The 18,119-nt window shown below is 41.2% G+C and overlaps 1 protein-coding gene across 1 annotated transcript; it reads left to right on the top strand.

The window, feature by feature from the left end:
- Nucleotides 1–6,725: 6,725 nt before the first annotated feature.
- Nucleotides 6,726–17,134, top strand: LOC104289718 (lipase member M-like). The gene is made up of 10 exons (XM_009888708.1): nucleotides 6,726–6,835; nucleotides 8,281–8,392; nucleotides 9,506–9,623; nucleotides 10,333–10,531; nucleotides 11,254–11,363; nucleotides 12,084–12,220; nucleotides 12,773–12,919; nucleotides 13,993–14,064; nucleotides 15,629–15,700; nucleotides 16,901–17,134. Exons 1-10 carry the CDS (start codon nucleotides 6,819–6,821, stop codon nucleotides 17,132–17,134), a joined length of 1,218 nt encoding a protein of 405 aa, XP_009887010.1. The 5' UTR covers nucleotides 6,726–6,818.
- Nucleotides 17,135–18,119: the final 985 nt, after the last annotated feature.

Here is an 18,119-nt window from a genome sequence, read left to right as displayed (position 1 = left end):
ATCCATTTTTAGGTGAGTCTTATGAGGCTTTCTCTGAACAGGTCTAATTTCAGTTCCTGCCTTGTTGAAACTGAATCATGCACAGCTGTGCAGAAAGCAATGGCACTAACTTCAGGGTGCATCCTAAGCTGGTGCCTTCTGTGGAAAACAAATGCTTTCTTACGAAATTAAAAATGCGGGTACCCAGTATATGCACCATGTACAAGTTTTATGCTGCACATTGCCCATAAGGCTAAGGGAGAGTCTGCAGCATCAGAATGTCTATAGTATCAGACGAATAATATGCAAAATACTATTCTGCAAAATATTTGTACTTGTCTTTATAATTTGAAAATTACACTAGTATAAAAAATCATTTTGTTTTGCAATGGCACAATGTCTTTTCAAAACATAAAGACAAGAGCAATCCATCGACAGTACAGAACCATCCACTGATTTTATTCAAAGCCTTATGGGAGGATGGTCAAGCTGCCTTCCTAACCAAACAATGCTCAGGAAATTATGCTGTCTGTGTGTCTGTCTGTAAGTTCCCTGGTAAATTTTGAGCCTTGTGGCCAGTTTTCAATAATAGTGGCATAGTCCTCAGCAAAATAATTATGTTTTTGTGTGTTTCATGAAAAAAAGATGACCAAGTAGATGAGAAAGACTAGAAGTGTCTTGACCAGTAAAGACTACAGCATGATTAGGAGATTAGAAGAGGAAGTAGAAGAGCAAGAGAGGTACCCCAGTCATTGGAAATACTTAACTAGAGCTTGCAATCAACTGTAAGGTACAAACTGACAGGAAACCAGTGTTGCTACATCAAGTGTTCAGGGAACGATTTTTTAAACACAGAAGAATTCTGATAGCATTGAATGAAAATTTTGAAAGCATTGCTAGCTCCAAGAACCTACCTGCCTGTTAAAAATCTGTTTAAAACTTTTTTTTTCCCAGATATTCCTTCCTGTTTTTCAAAGCAAAAAATCATCAGTAACTTCTTTATCTCCAGCAGTCCATTCTCTTAAGTCTCTGTCAATGCAATATGCAATAAAGACATGTCTGTCTTTATGGCTTATATGAATAAAATCTGACATCCCTTAGGGCATGAAATTAAGGATTTCAGCCACAGTTTTCATTTACTTACCTGAATATTCATTCAGATTAGAGGAATGCAGCTTGAACCGAAATATCCCTTAGACACTGTTCAGACAAGTATTAGGGACAGTCCGCGCACGAAATCCTCATAGCTGGAAGTTGCCAGCTGGACAACAGGAAGGCAACAGAAGCTCTGGAGGTCAAAATTACTCTGGCAGAATCACACAACAGTGATGAAAGGTTCAGTGTCCTACATGTTAGACCTGGACACCAGTTATTTCAAGACGCTGGGATGACCTGAGCGAGCCTGTGGACGCAAGAAGTGTGGAGCAAGGCTGAGCTGTGCCGCAGTGGTGCCAGGGCATGCAGCAGGGAGATGCAGCCCAGCTTCGCCAGCTGAGGGACAGGGTGCAGTGCAAGGGGTATGGACCCACACAAGCGGTGCTGCTGGAGCCGGGTCTGAGCTGGTACCTTTATGTTCCACTCTGTAGGGGTGCCGCCAGCTCAGATCAAATCAGTCTGAGGATCACTGCACCACAACTTGTTGGGCAGTGAAGACGTGACCAGTTTTCCTGTCAGCTTTCAAAAGGAAAATACAAATCACCAGCTTTTCTGACCTCTTTCTCCTCCAACATTGGAGCTTCGCTGCTGCAGATTGACAGTCCCACTAGCAGAGAGCATGGAGCCACAAGGCATCCCTGCTGAGGGACGTGTTATGCTCCTACACAGACCTTGGGAATTCAGCTGGCGACTGCTACCTGCTCCAGGGAAGCAAAACAGCCAGGAGACCACTCTGCAAAGGGATCTTCCTGCCTCAAGGCACTTCACAAAATACTTTCAAAGCAAAGACATCATCCTGACCACAAGGAGAGACATGGATTTCCTTTGTGATGGTAAGAATTATGCCCTTGTCTGATGTTATTTGGCTTAATGAAAGAATATTCCCTCATTTCACAGACACTTTGAATGTCCAGTGCAACCACAAAATGGAGCAGAGCTTGAAAGTGGTCCATAAGTTTCATCTGTCCTATTTCTGTACAGTGTTGTGAAACTATGTGTTGGCACTAACATTTTAGAAGTAAACTTCCTTCACATAGCAAAAGAATGAATTATTGTTGACGTAAGTAAAATAGTATGTGTAGACTCTTCTTTTGGTTTTGAAAAATATCGCTTTGAGGTCAGCAGACAAACTTTGTCTTTATAAGGGAAAGCTTTTATTGAAAACAAACTATATTTGATACACAGCTTTGCAATTTAAATTGCGTTTCTATAGCTAAGGTTAAAATACTTTCATCATGTTCCGTTTTCCTTACAAAAGATCAAGACAATATTCTAAGCTCTAAGTGCAAAGTAATAAACCTAATTCTTTAATTATATTTATGTTTTATTATTTTATGGTGCACTATTTCATATGGGAAAATTAATGTTGGTGCCCAGAGCAGACCAGTAATTTGTACTGGTAACTGTGTCTTCACTTTTTAAAGAAAAAGTACCAGATCTGAGTTAGTTATACCTTCACTCTTTCAAAAGAAATTCCTACTGTGTATAAAGGTACAAGGGAAGAACAAGTGCTTTACAGTTGGAAAGACAGAGCTATGATTATATCCATGCTGTTGACCTAGCAAAAGTTAGTGGGAAGTTGTTTTTTATGCATCCAAAAATTCAACAAGCCAAGACTGAGATAATTAGTAATGGAATTCATATTTGAAGATATTTTTTTAGTAGAATGCAGGCAAGGAGAAAGGCGACATCACCTCTAACCCCCCCAGCATCCTCCTTCTGTCTCAGAGCAAACCCGTTACTTTAATTCTTAACTCTAAGAAAAACTCAAGTCACTCTGCCCACAGTCCCTCTGACCCATCCTTAAAAATAACTGGGTGACTCCTGCTGATGCCAACACAAAACCGACCAGAGCAAATTGCCTGACCCAAGCCCAGCCTCATTCATTAGTCCACGCTCACCAGGGCTGCCTGGTGCACATTGACTAGTGCTGCCTGGGGCACACTGAGTATAGCTCCTGCTTAGTGCTCATACTGGTTCCAGTTCTGCCAGAAGATTTGAGTTCACACTCCCAAGGCTTTCATTTAGCAACAAGTGCAAGATAAGTAAAGTGTACTTAATTCACACACACACAGCTTTCTACACATGTGTATGCAGATATGTCAATTCTTTTTTTTTTTTTTCCTAATTACAGTTGATTCATATGAAGGTGCGGAGATATTGCTGTATACATTACTACAAAATTAGCAGAAGGATAAAAGGAATTACCTGTGGATTGTGGGGCAAAACAATTTGAACAGTTATGCAAAGGCCATAAATTGCAACAGAGACTTCATCTTCATCCACCCTCAGAAGTGAAGAAATCCTGGTTTGCATACATTTCACAAACTTCAGCATCAGCAAAGAAGTACTGTGGAAATTATTTCTGTTTTCAGAAGTTGTGTTTCCTTTGGATAAGTGAACAGAGGGGCTGGTGCTGAGCTTTTTGCTTGCAAGCTGCCTCTTCTATGGGTGACCGAGGCTTGGGCAGGAAGGCAGCGCTGCCTGGGAGATTCCCAGACAAGGTGTCAGCAGTGTGAGCGGAAGAGACAGGCAGCAGCCCTCTCTGTCCCTCCTGAGCCCTTCCTTTTGACACTTCTTACTTTACCTTTGTCACACGAAACATTCATAATTATGTAAGCGCCAACTCAGAGCTACCTCACTCATCACTTAATGCGGTGCCACTCAGCCTACTTGCTGGAGGTCCTCCAGGCAAGCCCGTGCCATTTACCTGGATGATGAGCATCAGGAACATTTTTGCAGGCCTGACAGTGCTGAGGAGGATCTCTCACCCAAGCAGCACCTGTTCTCACTAGCACTTTATGCTTTTGCACTTGTGTCCCTTTGCATGTGGACTCCATTGGAAGGACGCCCTTCACTCTTTGGAGGTGTAGGGGCCATTGCTGGTCGGGGGGGGGGGGGCTCTGTCTTCACTCCCCAGACATGCTTGTGCTGGGAGCCAACAGTGCCTCAGCCAACAGGCAACAGCGTGGGGTGGGGTGGCTGAGGGCAGGCGTCGCACCCACGCTGCCAGAAACTGGGTATTGTCCCAGGGATGCCATGGAGAATGCTCTGTTAGACCATGTTGTTAGCTCTCAGTGTTTTGCTCACTCTCAAGAAACAACTGCTTACACCATTACCGCATGAAATATTTTTAAAGCCATATGAGAGCACAGAGGGGTTCCTTCTGTTTTTGCTGCTGTGTGTTCCCTTGGAGACTCCTGGCTGGCGACTTGCTCAAAAACAAGTCTGTCTCTCAGTAAAGCATACCTTCCCATTAAGGCCCTCCTTAACATACTCAAAATAGCCAAATGTTTCTGATAACTACGTACATTAGCTGGATGAAGAAGCCAAAAGGACATATTTGATCCATGAAGAACTTCTATATTCAGCCGCTTGAAAATATCTTCCATTCTTAAGCCACTTTCAGAGCCAGGTCTGATTCCTGAAGCAGGAGGGAATGGGGAGAGCAAAGAGTTTGCAGAAAACACCAAAATGCTAGGGATTATATCCTGTGCATTTCTGAGATTTTTTACCAAGAAAGAGCCCTGGAAGGAGCTGGGGTTTCATAAACCGAGCACGTAGTCAACAATTTATACAAAGGCACTTATTTATACAAGGGCACCTAGACTGACAAGTTTAAAGTTCATTTGCGTATGACCACATTTGTGAAGCTGCAGCCACACCTCTGACAGTGACATTTCAGCCTTTAAGCATTTCCACTGAATTCTACAGCTCTTCACAGTGTGAGTAACTTCCTCTGAAACCTGACAACTTACAACAGAGTGTGCATGTCTGTGTTTAAAAAAAATCAGTTTAACACTCACCTGTGTTCATGTTCTTTCCCGATCTGAAACACTCGCTTCGAACACCTGCTGCCAATAACTTGCAATGATGACTTTATCCACGGGTTTCCTTCTTCTGGTATTATGCCATTTATATGTTCTCCTTTTACTCAATATTGAGGTCTTTTTGTCAATGAAGCATTGCTTTACACTAAAGAATGAAGCTGGCTTTGTTCACAGTGAGTTAATTGCACATCTTAATGAGTTGGAATAGCATGAGGTATTTGAAGGCAAGTACATGTTTGAACAGTTCATTCGTGGAATTCATGTTGAGCTTCGAAAGACACTGGGACTTTAAAAAGGAGAAAACCTGATTTTCTTAGAGGGAAGATGCAAGGTGTTAAAGTATCTGAAAGGAAATAAACAGAAGATTTAAAAAAAAAATTAATCCACGTGTAGACTTATTGTTTGGGAACAATTTCTAAACCAGCCCTTTGAAAATCATTTCCTCTCCTACTTCCCTGTCAGAACCCAGAGTTGGACCTTTATATTTCTCTTTGAAAGCCTGCCTAGCAAATCTTGTAGGAACAAGTCTTCTCCTGAGACTTTCCTTCATATGTCTTTCTGGTCTGTAAATATTAAAGAAAATAACTTCTGACGATATATGAAATAAATTTGGTCCTAACCAGAGCCAGTATTGCAAGGACAAAGTGAACAAGCTATAATATAAATAGAAGTATCAAAACCTGTTCAAAACCTTGATAGATGTTCACCTCAGTGTATAAGCTAATCCGTTCTGTGTAGACAAATGATACCTGTAAGACAGAATGAATATTTGGAGGAACAAGTGTGGGGAACTGAACAAGAAAGAATAATTAGTTTCAACATTTAAAAATACCAGTCTGGAACAGGCAGAATGCAAAGTCTGCCAGCTTTCTACCAGAATACACAAGTGAAGAAAAAAAAAAAAAAGAAAGCCTCAATCATACTTTTGCGAAGTTTGTCTCATATTAGTAGCTAGGACACCAGTTAGGGAACACGGCTGCATGATGCTTGTACTCCACAAAAAGGAGAGCCTCACAAAGGTGCATATCCTGAAGACCTGACAATCTACTCAAACCTACCTAATTTCTACTGCTGGGCAATACTGGCCCACTCCCCCTATGCTTGAGATCACTGAGACAAGCGGCCATTATGGTAAAATTTCCTGATTCCATACAGATTATGGAAAAGCACTGTAGCTTCATAACAATACATTTAGGCAATATCCATTTTATTCTGTGGGCATCTTAGAGGTGAAATATGAATAAAGGAAAATCTCCTGAAACCGCTCCTGCAGCAATGTTGAATCACAGAACAGCAACATGAGCATTAAAAGAATAAAAGAAATATATGTGCAACAACATCTATAGAAGCATCAAAGAGTGAGAGTTCCTTCCATCCTTTCCACATAACGTGAGAAGCTGGAGTTGGCAGGTAGAAGGTAGAAGACAAAATTGTCACAGGTTTATTGACAATTTCATTAGGTATGATAAGTTATATCTATGAAGATATTTGTTTTCAAAATTCCTGATCCTGCTCTGCCACTCCACGGAGGCTGGTATTCTCCTTAAAAATCCAGCAATCTCTGATAGTAAAAAGAGCCTTGTTATAGCTGTGGTGATGAAGGAGACGAAAAGCACGAGGTCTGAGAACAAAAGGAGTCGCCTCTCCCTGGTGCTGCCCCGGGGAAAACTGAAGTGATAGCTGAAGGAATAAGGAGTGGGAAAGAAATGGATGCTTGTTGTCAAGGTGCTGCATGACTGGGGAAAAAAACAGTGCGTGACCATCGTTTCACTGCTGTCTTTACCCAGCGCTGCTTCCAAACACCCGGGCATTGAGTTTCCATTCCTCTGTCGCCTCAGTCGCTCAGCCAAACACATGATTTCTGGCACAAGGTCAGTAACGCTTTAATTTATCTCTGACCCAAAACCAGTGAAGGCTTTTTGGGAGCTGCAAAAGATGGTATCAAACCTAGGCTTGAGGAGTTGCTTTATTATTTTGAGAACAAATAGATTTTGTTCTGTTGTTTTGTTTGTAACTCACATAGGTGAAAGGATGGCTATTTCTTCAAAGATTCCTTTTGCATTAGGAGGTGTACTGTGATTCACCTAGCCTGAATTTAGGTAACTCTGGGGTAACTGGAGAGGCACGGGAAAATGGCAAGTGTAGGAATAAGACCACAGTGGCTTTCAGCCTAAAAAAAGCAGGCTAGCTTAGTGAAAAAAAAGGTTTTAAAATGTCTGTTCCTTTTTCTACAAAGCAAGCCTACTATTTTCAAGATCAATATTATATCAGAATACAGTGTTAGGAAGTTAGAATCTAAATTGTTGTTCTACAACAAGAAAAAAAAAAGCTATTCGTATTATTTGGGGAAGAAGTTACAAAGCCTTCTTGATTAAGAAAATAATAAACACAATGGACTTGTTGGCTGATTCAGTCTAACTTAGAGCTCTATCACTGGGACAACAGAGGTTCAGACATGGCCTCTAGGGGTTTATATGGCGTAGAGGGAATGCTAATTCAAACACTCTGTGTTTTCTTTGAGCCAAGAGTATGTAGGTGTTCACAGACTGTGGAGCTGCTATGTGTGCATCTAAGCAGGCTGGTTTCCTCTCTGGTGTTTCTTGTTCCTTATTTCCTGAACAAAACTGGACGTCCCAGCACTCAGTCTCTACCTAGCATTACATTTAGCAAAGCTTGCTTTTCCTTTTTCCATCCTCATTCTAAGGAGTGGATAAATTTTGCCATCGAGCGGTTTTGTATAGATGATACTAGGCAACTATAAATAAGGGCTTTCTTTAGGGTCTTAAGCTCTTAATTAAATGATAAATATTTTACTTGGTTTATTTTCAATTATCCTTGTTTTTTCAGTTAACTATCCAGCAACTTGGTTGTCTCCACTTTGAAAATTTCCCTGTGACAATGATTGATATAGTTACAAGTTGTCCAATCACTCCAGTGTTCCCCAGAGTTACCCAAAAATGTTTCCTTATTAATCTACAGAACAAACGCATGGCATGGTAATGCAAGTGACTTGCTTCTCAGAAGAATGAGTGAATTCCATTTCTCCAAAAGATTTTCTCCTTTCCTTGCATCCACTGATACTTTTGCCCTGTTTGAGAGCAATGTCCTGTGTCCAAACCTTAGATTGCTGCCAAACTCCCTCAGAGAGGTGTTTAAAGTCAGCTTTGTTCCATTTAATTAACAAGTAGGGAGTACCAGACTAGCTCCTTTCAGTATTAGGCAGGACTTCCCTTCCCTCATCAGAAAAGCACAAAACCTGTCTGGATTACAAGTGCAGAGCAGGACTACTGACAGACGAATATACTGTTTTATCCAGAGAGAAGATATGGCTGTTTGTTGCTGTGATATATTTGTTTCAGGGAACTGCTTATTCAGAAAAACTCAGAAGAATGAAGAGAGCTGTGGATCCTGAAGCATTTATGAATATTGTAAGTTGCTCCATAGAGTGACCTGGGGATGGGAGGAATGCATGTCACACAGCAGAGGGGTTTCTAGGCATTAGAAGTAGCCAGATAGATGAGCTGCCTTTATTTAACCCATCCTCTCCAATCACTCTATATACTACTGCTTTCTCTTCTGTTCCCTTCTGTCTGCATGTGACACAGCACATCTTATGTTTGATGGAAATTAAGGCAGACACCTTCCCTTAATAAATCTCCAGAGTTAATTTCCTTTTAAATATCAGTTACCAGTTTGCTATTGCTGGCACTATCCCCCTATCTGAAAGAACAACCATCTGGAATTTCAGCATTTTGTCAGCAAAGATGACTTTAAATAACCAGTGGCTTATATTTTCTCCCTTTTTCAATGGCCAGCGCAGATCAGAAATGGCCAGCTCTTCAGAAAAGCGTCTCTTGCCAAGCAAGCTTGTTTAGATCTTTAGTCACTTGTTAAAATCTTGGGGTTTCTGTCCTGCATGAGAGATTACATTGAGTAATTCTCTGAGTACAAGTACAAGACAATCCTCTTTTGTAACAAAACAGGTTGAATGTTACAGGTCAAACGTAATACTTATATCAGAGCTTAAGATTTGCTGTGCTTGTGGTTGCTCTTGTGACCATGCAAGCGGCTGATCCTGTTTTTTCCATAATGTAGTCAATTTTTCAGCGGTACTCCTTGCATATGCGCCATTCACACGAAGGCAGTTGTGAAGCTCTCTGTATCTCTCTGAAGGTAGTTAAAATAAACAGGGTTCACTTTGCGTTGTGGCAGGTCAGGAGCACGCACCCAGGCAGCTCCTCATATCAGCTACGGGAGTCCTAAGCTCCTGCTATGAGCTTACAGTGATTCTTATATCACCAGAATGCAAGAGCTTGTTATGGTATGGCAGTAGGATAATACAGGGTTTTTTATAATAGATTTTGACTGAATTTAGGGTTACAATATCCAATCTGATATGGTTTATGCATATGCTTAATATATGTAGACTAAAACTCCAGTTGTATCTGCTCTCTAAGATGTCTTCATTGTAAATATCTTATGCATATAATATATCTGAAATGGACTTCTGCAAGCAAATGCATTTGTACCTTCTCTTCTAGAATGAGCTCATTACTTACAAAGGGTACCCCAGTGAGGAGTATGAAGTGATGACAGAAGATGGTTATACCATTACCATTAACAGAATCCCTTATGGTACACAGAATCAGGGAAACCCAGGTACAGTTCTTAATTATGAGACAAAACCAGCCCAGATAAGGCACGATCTGGAAAGAGATATCTTGTATTTTTTAAAATGTCTACCAAAGTTTGTATCCACAAAGGAAATTTTAGCAGAGAATTCTGGCTGTCCTGGACAGCCTGCAAGATCAACAGGGTTTATGTCAAGAACACCGATTTATAATAAAAATCCACTATAACATGAAGCATATACCCTCATAATAGGAGTTGATGAGTAAAAGTCTTTTTAAAAAAAGGGTAAAGGCTGTGACCTGCCCAATCCACCTGTTTTGAGAAAGCGATTGCAGCTTCTAATTTTGCTTTGGTTTTGCTTACACCTGGTTAATATCAGTGACTGATTCATATTTTGGGTAAAAGAAACATCTGCAATAATCTCACACCTTCATTCTTTATATCAGTGTTGAGAATCTCAAGCTATTGTGGTTGAGCTGTACAAACAATGACCGGAGGGTACCAAGCCGGTTTTTGCTGGTGTCAGGTAGATCTTTCCGTAAATCCTTGCAGAAGCTTAGAATACGTTCTCTCTTTCCAGAAAGGGATGTTTTGGTTTTATGATTAGTTGTCTCCCTTTCAGCTGGGGCAGGAACAAACCCCAATATTGAATATGGGAGAGTAATGTCCCTGAACTGCCAGAAAATGAAAAAAACAAAGTTATAAATGGTTGTTTTCTTTCTGATTTGCTTTTCAGCTTTGAAACCTGCTGTGTTTCTCCAACATGGATTACTGGGAGATGCTAGTAACTGGGTCACAAACCTACCCAACAACAGCTTGGGCTTCATGCTAGCTGACGCTGGTTTTGACGTTTGGATGGGAAATAGCAGAGGGAATCGCTGGTCCAGAAAACATCAAAATTATTCCATTGATCAAGATGAATTCTGGGCTTTCAGGTAGACCAAACCATTGAAGGGCATCTCTATTGCCCACCCTTATGTATTTATTTAAGCTGGCTAAATCAGGGATTTACATATGCTACCTTTTAAAAAGCATTCTTTACATTCACTTTTGCTGAGATGCCCCTATACATGCATGTGAACTTTAATAGTGAAGAAGGCTACTTTCCTCTAATTACTGCTAGAAAATGTTCTTCAAACTAGAGATATAGCAACAGAGGAACTCAGAGGAACCTGCACAGGTCATGTCCAAGCCACTCCTCAGTTCTGGAGGCAATTTTGGAAGCAATTTAGAAACACTAGTCTATATATTACAACACTAAAATCCCAGAAAGAGAAAACGTAAATCATTTTTGCACTTATTTTAATGAGCATTTGAAAATAGACCTTTTCTTTAGTGCCAAATTGTATAAAATGTGTGATTCCATGGAAGGGGCTCTTTTACTACGTCACCACCTGTTCCTTCAGTGTACAGCATTACAATTCAACCTGATAGTTCTTCAAATTAAGTTCTTCTGTTGATGTCAAAGGAGAAAATATCCCAGAAAACCTTGAGTACTATCTTCCATACCCAGTGCCAGAAAAACACAGAACCTAAATAGCTGAATGATTCGCTAAATGGTTCACGTTGTTTCTTTGCTGACAAGGCTGTAATAAAAATGTGAATTCAAATGGACTTTTAATTCCTGCATGCCTCTCTTTCAATCTCCTGCCTGCAGCTTTGATGAGATGGCTAAGTTTGATCTTCCAGCAGCAATAAATTTCATTGTGGAGAAAACAGGACAGGAAAAGTTGTACTATATTGGCTATTCACAAGGTACCACCATCGGTAAGTTACGCACAACAGACCAGTGCTTCGGGAAAACAGGAGTAAAATGTCATCTGAGATACGAATGTACCTGGGGTTTTCATTAACTCTTTGCAGGTGTGACAAGCACAGGATGAGCTGTTTTCAGCATGTAGGCTTTTATAATTTATTATAAGGACAGTAAAACATAATGGACCAAATGCACTGCAGCTGTAAGTCTGTCGACTTAGAATTACACTGGAAATTATTGTGGGCCATGCAAATTGTTTGTTTCCAAGATGCACGGGTGTGCCCAACAGCAGATGGTCAGTTGACCAAAATAAACAAAATAGGAAGATGAGAGTACAGAAAGAGAAGTTGGCCAGCTTGGACAGGACACACACACAAAAAAAGGAAATATGAAATTGCACTGACCGGAAGAAAAACAAGTGCTCCTGCCAATAGTATGCGAAATGCATGAATGTACATCAGAAGTGTGCTTTTATGTTTAAATGGATTTGGAAGAAAGCTGCAAAGGCAAAATATAGAAAGAAATTTCTCTCTGAAGAGGGAAATAAAACTACAAGCTGGTAACAGATGAGGAAGAGGGATTTCATACAAATCTAGTCTCTGAACCATAGGCTCTGAACAACTAACAAGGTTGATTGTAGGTTTGAAATTGCAGCATAGTATTTATAAACACTGAAAACAGTCTAATGTACAAATGATGACTTTCTTAACTCCTCTTTTTTGTTTTCTCAGCTTTCATTGCATTTTCAACAATGCCAGAGCTGGCTCAAAAAATCAAACTCTATTTTGCATTGGCACCTGTCACTACCATTAAGTATGCTAGAAGCCCAGCAACAAAACTCCTCTACCTCCCTGAAAAATTGCTCAGGGTATGTGATATCTTGGTTTCAACTGTTTAACCATATACTTGTTTGTATAAAATGGATAAACAGAAAGTATAGGGCTTTATGAAATCTACTCATTTGCATGTGGGTAGGTTTAACTTATAACTGAAGCCTTTGGAAGCTCAGGCTGGTCATTAAGAAAAACTTTTTATCTAGGGGAACAGTGAAGCACTGGGACAGGTCACCCAGAGAGGTACAGAGATACAGATCCTCAAAGGTTTCCAAGATTCCTGTAGACAAAGCCGCAACCGGTGTGCAAGCTTAGAGCTAAAATACAAATTGGAGTTAACATTTAACGTATCTCTTCATTAAAAGTGATGTAACACAAATTGAGTAATGCCTGAGCAGGCTGATGCAATGGAAAAACACCTAGTTTCTTTCTTGTTTGTGGGAACATCACCTGGCAAATGAAGAAAAAGCAAGTGAGAGCCACTGAAAGTGCTGGAGAAGAGGAACGGGACACAAACACCTTTTAAAAACAACAGCACAGTGCACAAGTGTACATTCTTAAATGAAAGTTACCTTTCTATTTCACAGGGTTTGCTTGGCAAAAGAGAATTTCTTCCCCAGACTGAATGTCTAAGAAGGCTAATAGTCCCTTTCTGCAGCCACCGAGCTTTTGCCAGGCTTTGTAGAAGTGTCTTCTTCAATCTGGGCGGCTGTAACCTGAAAAACATTGACATGGTATGTATAACTCTTACCAGCTCTACCAAGAGATTAAGCTTCTGCTCACAAAACTTACCTTCTATCCTGTGGTGTGAATCCTGAATTTCCATTAGTCAGCATCACATTGCAGGGAACAGTCCACACTACTAGACAGCAATATCTGCTGGTTGCCCCATCACTGGCAGGGGACCACTGCCTCATTCCTCAGAAGAGCACCATCCCTACAATCAACAGCTGCTCAAAGCCCCACAAAACTCTTCCGTCTGCCCTCTGCCAGACCTCACCTAGGGCACCATCTCCTACTTCATACTGTGACTACTGGTCTAGTTGGAGAACTTCAGTATGCTGGCACACCACAGAAGAAGAAATAAAACCCCTACCTGCTTCAGGTTTCCAGGAGCTCTTTGCAAGGGAAGAACACGCATATTCCCCCTTGTCCTCCCCCTCCAAGCCTTGGACCATTAGGGGTGTGCTTAGAGGCACGGGGTACCTCAGGGATACCCGAGAGAGAGTTTGCAGATGCTGGAGGATAAGACATATTTGGGCTCCTAATACTATGTCCAGCTATAGGCCAGACCACCTGGGCATCAAAGTTTTGCCCCAGGTTTTTAAAAAATAATGCCTTGGAGCATGTTCTCTGTGGAAGGGTCACACAGAAACTTGTTAAGAAAGCTCCACAGGACTAGGGTGTGATTTATTTCAAGTAGTCACGCATTCCTCAGGCAGTTGCAGTTCCTTTTACTGTTCTGTCCATGAGTCATCCTCTCTCACACAGGATCTGTTACAGACTCCTGAAAAAAACCCACCCAGTTTGGGGTCTAAATTGCTAACTTTCTATTCTCTCCTTTCCACCTGTTAGATTCTTTTAGATTCTCAGTCATCCTGGAAAGTGTTCTGGTTGGGGGCTGTTCTTTTCATGCTACTCCAAACCTGACACATCACCACATCTGGAGTAACTCTGAGGGAGTCTCCAATCATGCCACTCCAATTTCTGTTGGTTTTATTGGTACATGGCACTGCTGTGGCAGATGTTTTGATGTACATCTGAATAGAAGGGAGGAAGAGAATACTTACTGAATACTTTCTTTCAGAGCCGAATCGATGTGTATATTGCACAAACCCCCGCTGGAACTTCTGTGCAGAACATAGTCCACTGGAGTCAGGTACTAGCAAACTCTTGGAACACAAAATAGGCTATGACTTCTTGCTGTGTAGGGTATAGAGTGGGGTATGGCTGATATCTTGCTGTGAAGCCATTACTAACTTCTTGGAAACACACGTAACCTGTGGTTTACAATTGAAATCTCAAGTCAAAACACTGTTTTTCATTGATCTTTCTTTTTTCGGCAGGATAGAGATACCCTATGTGATACAGGTACATTTGAAACCATCAATGAGTATTTGTGTAAAAATATGTGTGCTGGAAGCTGTATATGCACATGTATATATCATTCTTTTTATTGTGCATCTATTACCTTATATAAATGATATCTGCAGTTCTGTACAGTGCTTACCTTAAGAAATTAGTTATGTTTCCACTGTGGGATCAAGAAATGAGCAAGATACAGGCTGCTTTGTAAAATATCAAATTTTCCTAGCAAAAGCCCTTGTATTTTCATCTCTTGCTTCCAAAGTTCTCAGTGTCTGGACCGCAATAGAATATAAATAATAAATTCTTTATTTAGTAGACTCGCTATATCGCTTGCTTACAATGTACTGTCACAGTACATCCTCAGCAGCAGCGCTGATGGAAGCTTCCTTTCTGTCTTTGGGCTCACACTTTCAGGAAGCATAAAGCCTGGGCTCGGTCAGAGAAGCTGCTGCACACAGGACAGGTTTCCTGGCAACTCTGCAGGCTCTGGAACAGAGCAGCAGCCAGTCACAGGCATGGAGAGCTTGCAACAGCATTAATGCACTTTTCAACACAGCAAAGACATGGATATGCTTGAGCGATGTCTGCATAAACATTTATTCAAAATCAAACAATACTTTTGATGGTGAATTTACATGAAATATTAGATTTGATTAAGTTGCTTTTGTAACCATGGCCTAGACCTGTAAAGAGAAAAGGTTACAAAGGCACGGGGGGGGAGCTCTGCAAATTGACTCAGGTTTAATTCAGCACCTAGCCACAGACTGGCAGGTGCAAACATGCAGGAGTAATACTCCTAAGCCTTCGCTGTCATTGCTGTTATTACCATTAAAGGAGTTAACAGACATCTTACCTTCAATATTGAGATCCCACTGATGGTGTCTGTCACAGTAGTAACGACCCATGCTGTAGGCAAAGCCAAGAAGCACAAGGGAAGAACTAGAAGTGGTGACTTCTGTATACAAAACAGAGAGGGAAGAGAAAACATAAGAAGAAGTCACTTACAAAGCTGAGTGATGGCAACATGATTGTCAGAAGAGGACAGGGCAGCAGCAGTGAGGGCAACTTGCTGGAGGCAGTTGTTAATAGCAATTTTACAAACAAGAACAAATTGCCTGTGAAACATCCCTGGGTCCTTCTGCAGGAGCAGTGATTTTTTTTTTTGTTCTGACAAAAACATTTGACTCCTTTTCACTGATTGAGACTTTTAATTAATTTACTGTTGGCTTTTTCATAGCTCTTAGAAGAACTTCCGTTGAGGCTTTAGATTGGAGTCAGAGACTCAGCAGGGAAAGAACCCACAAACTTCCTGAATGTTGGCTTTGTAACTACCCTTCTCTTGTTCATCCTCTTAGGAGGCCCGTTCGGGGAAGTTCCAAGCTTATGACTGGGGCAGTTCAAAGAAGAACATGGAAAAATACCAACAGGTATGTTTTGGTGAAACAATATTATCACCCTTGGACAACACAGAAACACAGAGGAAGAGAGCAAGGCTGTCGTAGGAGGCACATTTTCAGAATACAAGTAGATGGATTTAGTCATCACCATCTGTATTACTGCTTCCCAGTTTGGAAGTCAACAGAGAAAACATGCAAGCACTAATGGCAATAATGAGAGAGAGAGAGAGAAAGAGAGTGCAATCCTTTTCAATTAAATGATCAATACAAATAAAAGGAAGTAAGGGCAGGAAAGACAGAAAATGAATTTTGAAAAAGAAAAGTACATCTAGTGGCTCAGACCAGAGGCATCTTGCCTACTAGCATGATTGACACAGTTGCCAATACATGAGAGATCAGGGAAACAATATTGGGAAGAGGGCAACTGGAGAGCATTAATAGCTACCCCTAGATTGTAGCAGCGAGACACAAAAGGACTTTGTCCTCAAGCAGTCCCTGAGGAACCTCTCCTCCATCCAAGACTCTAATCCCACCCTTGACCCTCCTACCCTTTATGTCTTTACAACAGTCTGTCATTAAGCGTTAAACGTTTTAATGAAGGCTTGCATGAAACGCAACTTCCTTTGGTTTGTCTTGAATTTGCTTGCCCCTGGAAAGTCACTGGATGCCTTCTAGGTTTTGTGTTACGAGAAGTAATGGGATAATTACTTCCTGTGCTCTTTCTTCATACTATTCATGATGGTATAAGCCTGTCTCCTGTCCTTGCTCCAGCCTCTGTTTTCCAAATTCAGGAGTCCAACCTACTTCCTCTCTCCTCCTACAGAAGTCACTTGATGATCCTTTCACCCTTATGTTTTCTAACCTTTGTTCATTGTGTTTTCTAACCAGACCATGTATGTCTTCTGGGGCTGATCAGCCCTCCAAAAGGACCAAAACAGGGGTTTACACAGAGGCATCCTGACATCTTCTGTCTTGTTCCAGGCTCCTGTCCTATGAATTCCTAGCTGACAGGGAAAAGACCCAACAGTAACTTTTTGTCAACAACTTTTGCTTTGACTGTGCTATCAGCTGGGTCATCCCTGCAAGTGCAGATGGAAAAGACAAGCAAGGGCACTTTCTTGTTGCTTGGTTTAGGCACCTCTACTTGGAACAGTGAAGGAAGAAAGCCCCAAATGCACATTTGCTGCGCTTTCCTGGTCATTCATTCCTGTGCTGCTTCATGTTTTCCAGACTACTCCTCCTCTCTACATTGTAGAAGAGATGACTGTACCAACTGCAGTATGGACTGGGGGACAAGACTTGCTTGCAGATCCCAAGGATGCGGCCATTCTACTGTCTCAAATTAAGAGGCTCATCTATCATAAGAGAATTCCTGAATGGACACACCTGGATTTCATCTGGGGGTTGGATGCGCCTTTGCACATGTACAATGAAATTATTGATCTGATGCAGAAGTATCCTTAACCCACAACCAGTAGCCACATCTAACTCATTCAACAACACTTGCTTTCACTGGGTACAAACAAAACCTTCTTTTGCATCAGATGGTTTCTGCTGGACTCAGAGAAAGGGTTCCTCCTGGTGCTATTTTCACACCATGCATCACTGCAATACCTTTTGCACGTTCATGGTGCACTTCATATTTTCTGGCAACCTGTGGGTCAGGAATCACTTTCTAGTTGATACAGCCTGGTTTCTGCAATAACTGTACTTTGCTAACAGAAGACAGGAGTTTGTTGCAGCCTGCTCTCTGTTTTAGACCCTAACACTAATGAAGGCACTGACGTTCTCTGGATATAGTCAGAGATCTAAAGAAGTTTTACATTCTGCATATTATTTCTCAGTTTATTGGGCTGGCAGTTCATGAAAGGCATAGTGTAAGCCAAGACTAATTCTAGCAGTTATGGTATTGATTAATTTTATTATTAGATAAGATGATGACCAGAAAGTAAAAACTGAGTTCACATAAAATCTCACTGCTGGAAAAAAGATGGTTTGTCTTCATTTGAATCAAGGCTGCTCACTTTTTTTATGAGGAAGAGTAAGGGACATAGGGAGGGTAGACCCTGCAGAAATCAGCAGCCAGTTTGGTGGTTCAAGCATGCACCTGGAAGATGGGAAGCTTGGGTCCAAGGCCCCCCTCGAGATAGAGAAATCTTGGCAGACTCAATCTCTGCTGACAACACTTTAAGGAACTGTGTACATGAACTTTCCAGGGTGGGACAAAGGAGCTGATGTCATTTTGGCAATAGACAATACTTCAGCCGGACACTTTGGTTTAAAGTTAAACTCTGAACCTAGCAGGAACATCACATCTCCTGCTTTTTCACAGGGAAGCTGCTGGCTACCACAGAGCTGAGCTGCTGTAACCATTATCATGGCTCTGAGAAGCCTCTTTGGGGTTTAAACACTAGAATGATAAGTACCCAAACATCACTAGAAAGAATCC

The sequence above is a fragment of the Charadrius vociferus genome, unplaced genomic scaffold (assembly GCF_000708025.1).
Source record: "Charadrius vociferus isolate BGI_N301 unplaced genomic scaffold, ASM70802v2 scaffold436, whole genome shotgun sequence".
Taxonomy (NCBI): Eukaryota; Metazoa; Chordata; class Aves; order Charadriiformes; family Charadriidae; genus Charadrius; species Charadrius vociferus.
The sequence above is the reverse complement of the archived record's forward strand: the minus strand, read 5'-3'. Positions and strand labels throughout refer to the sequence as shown.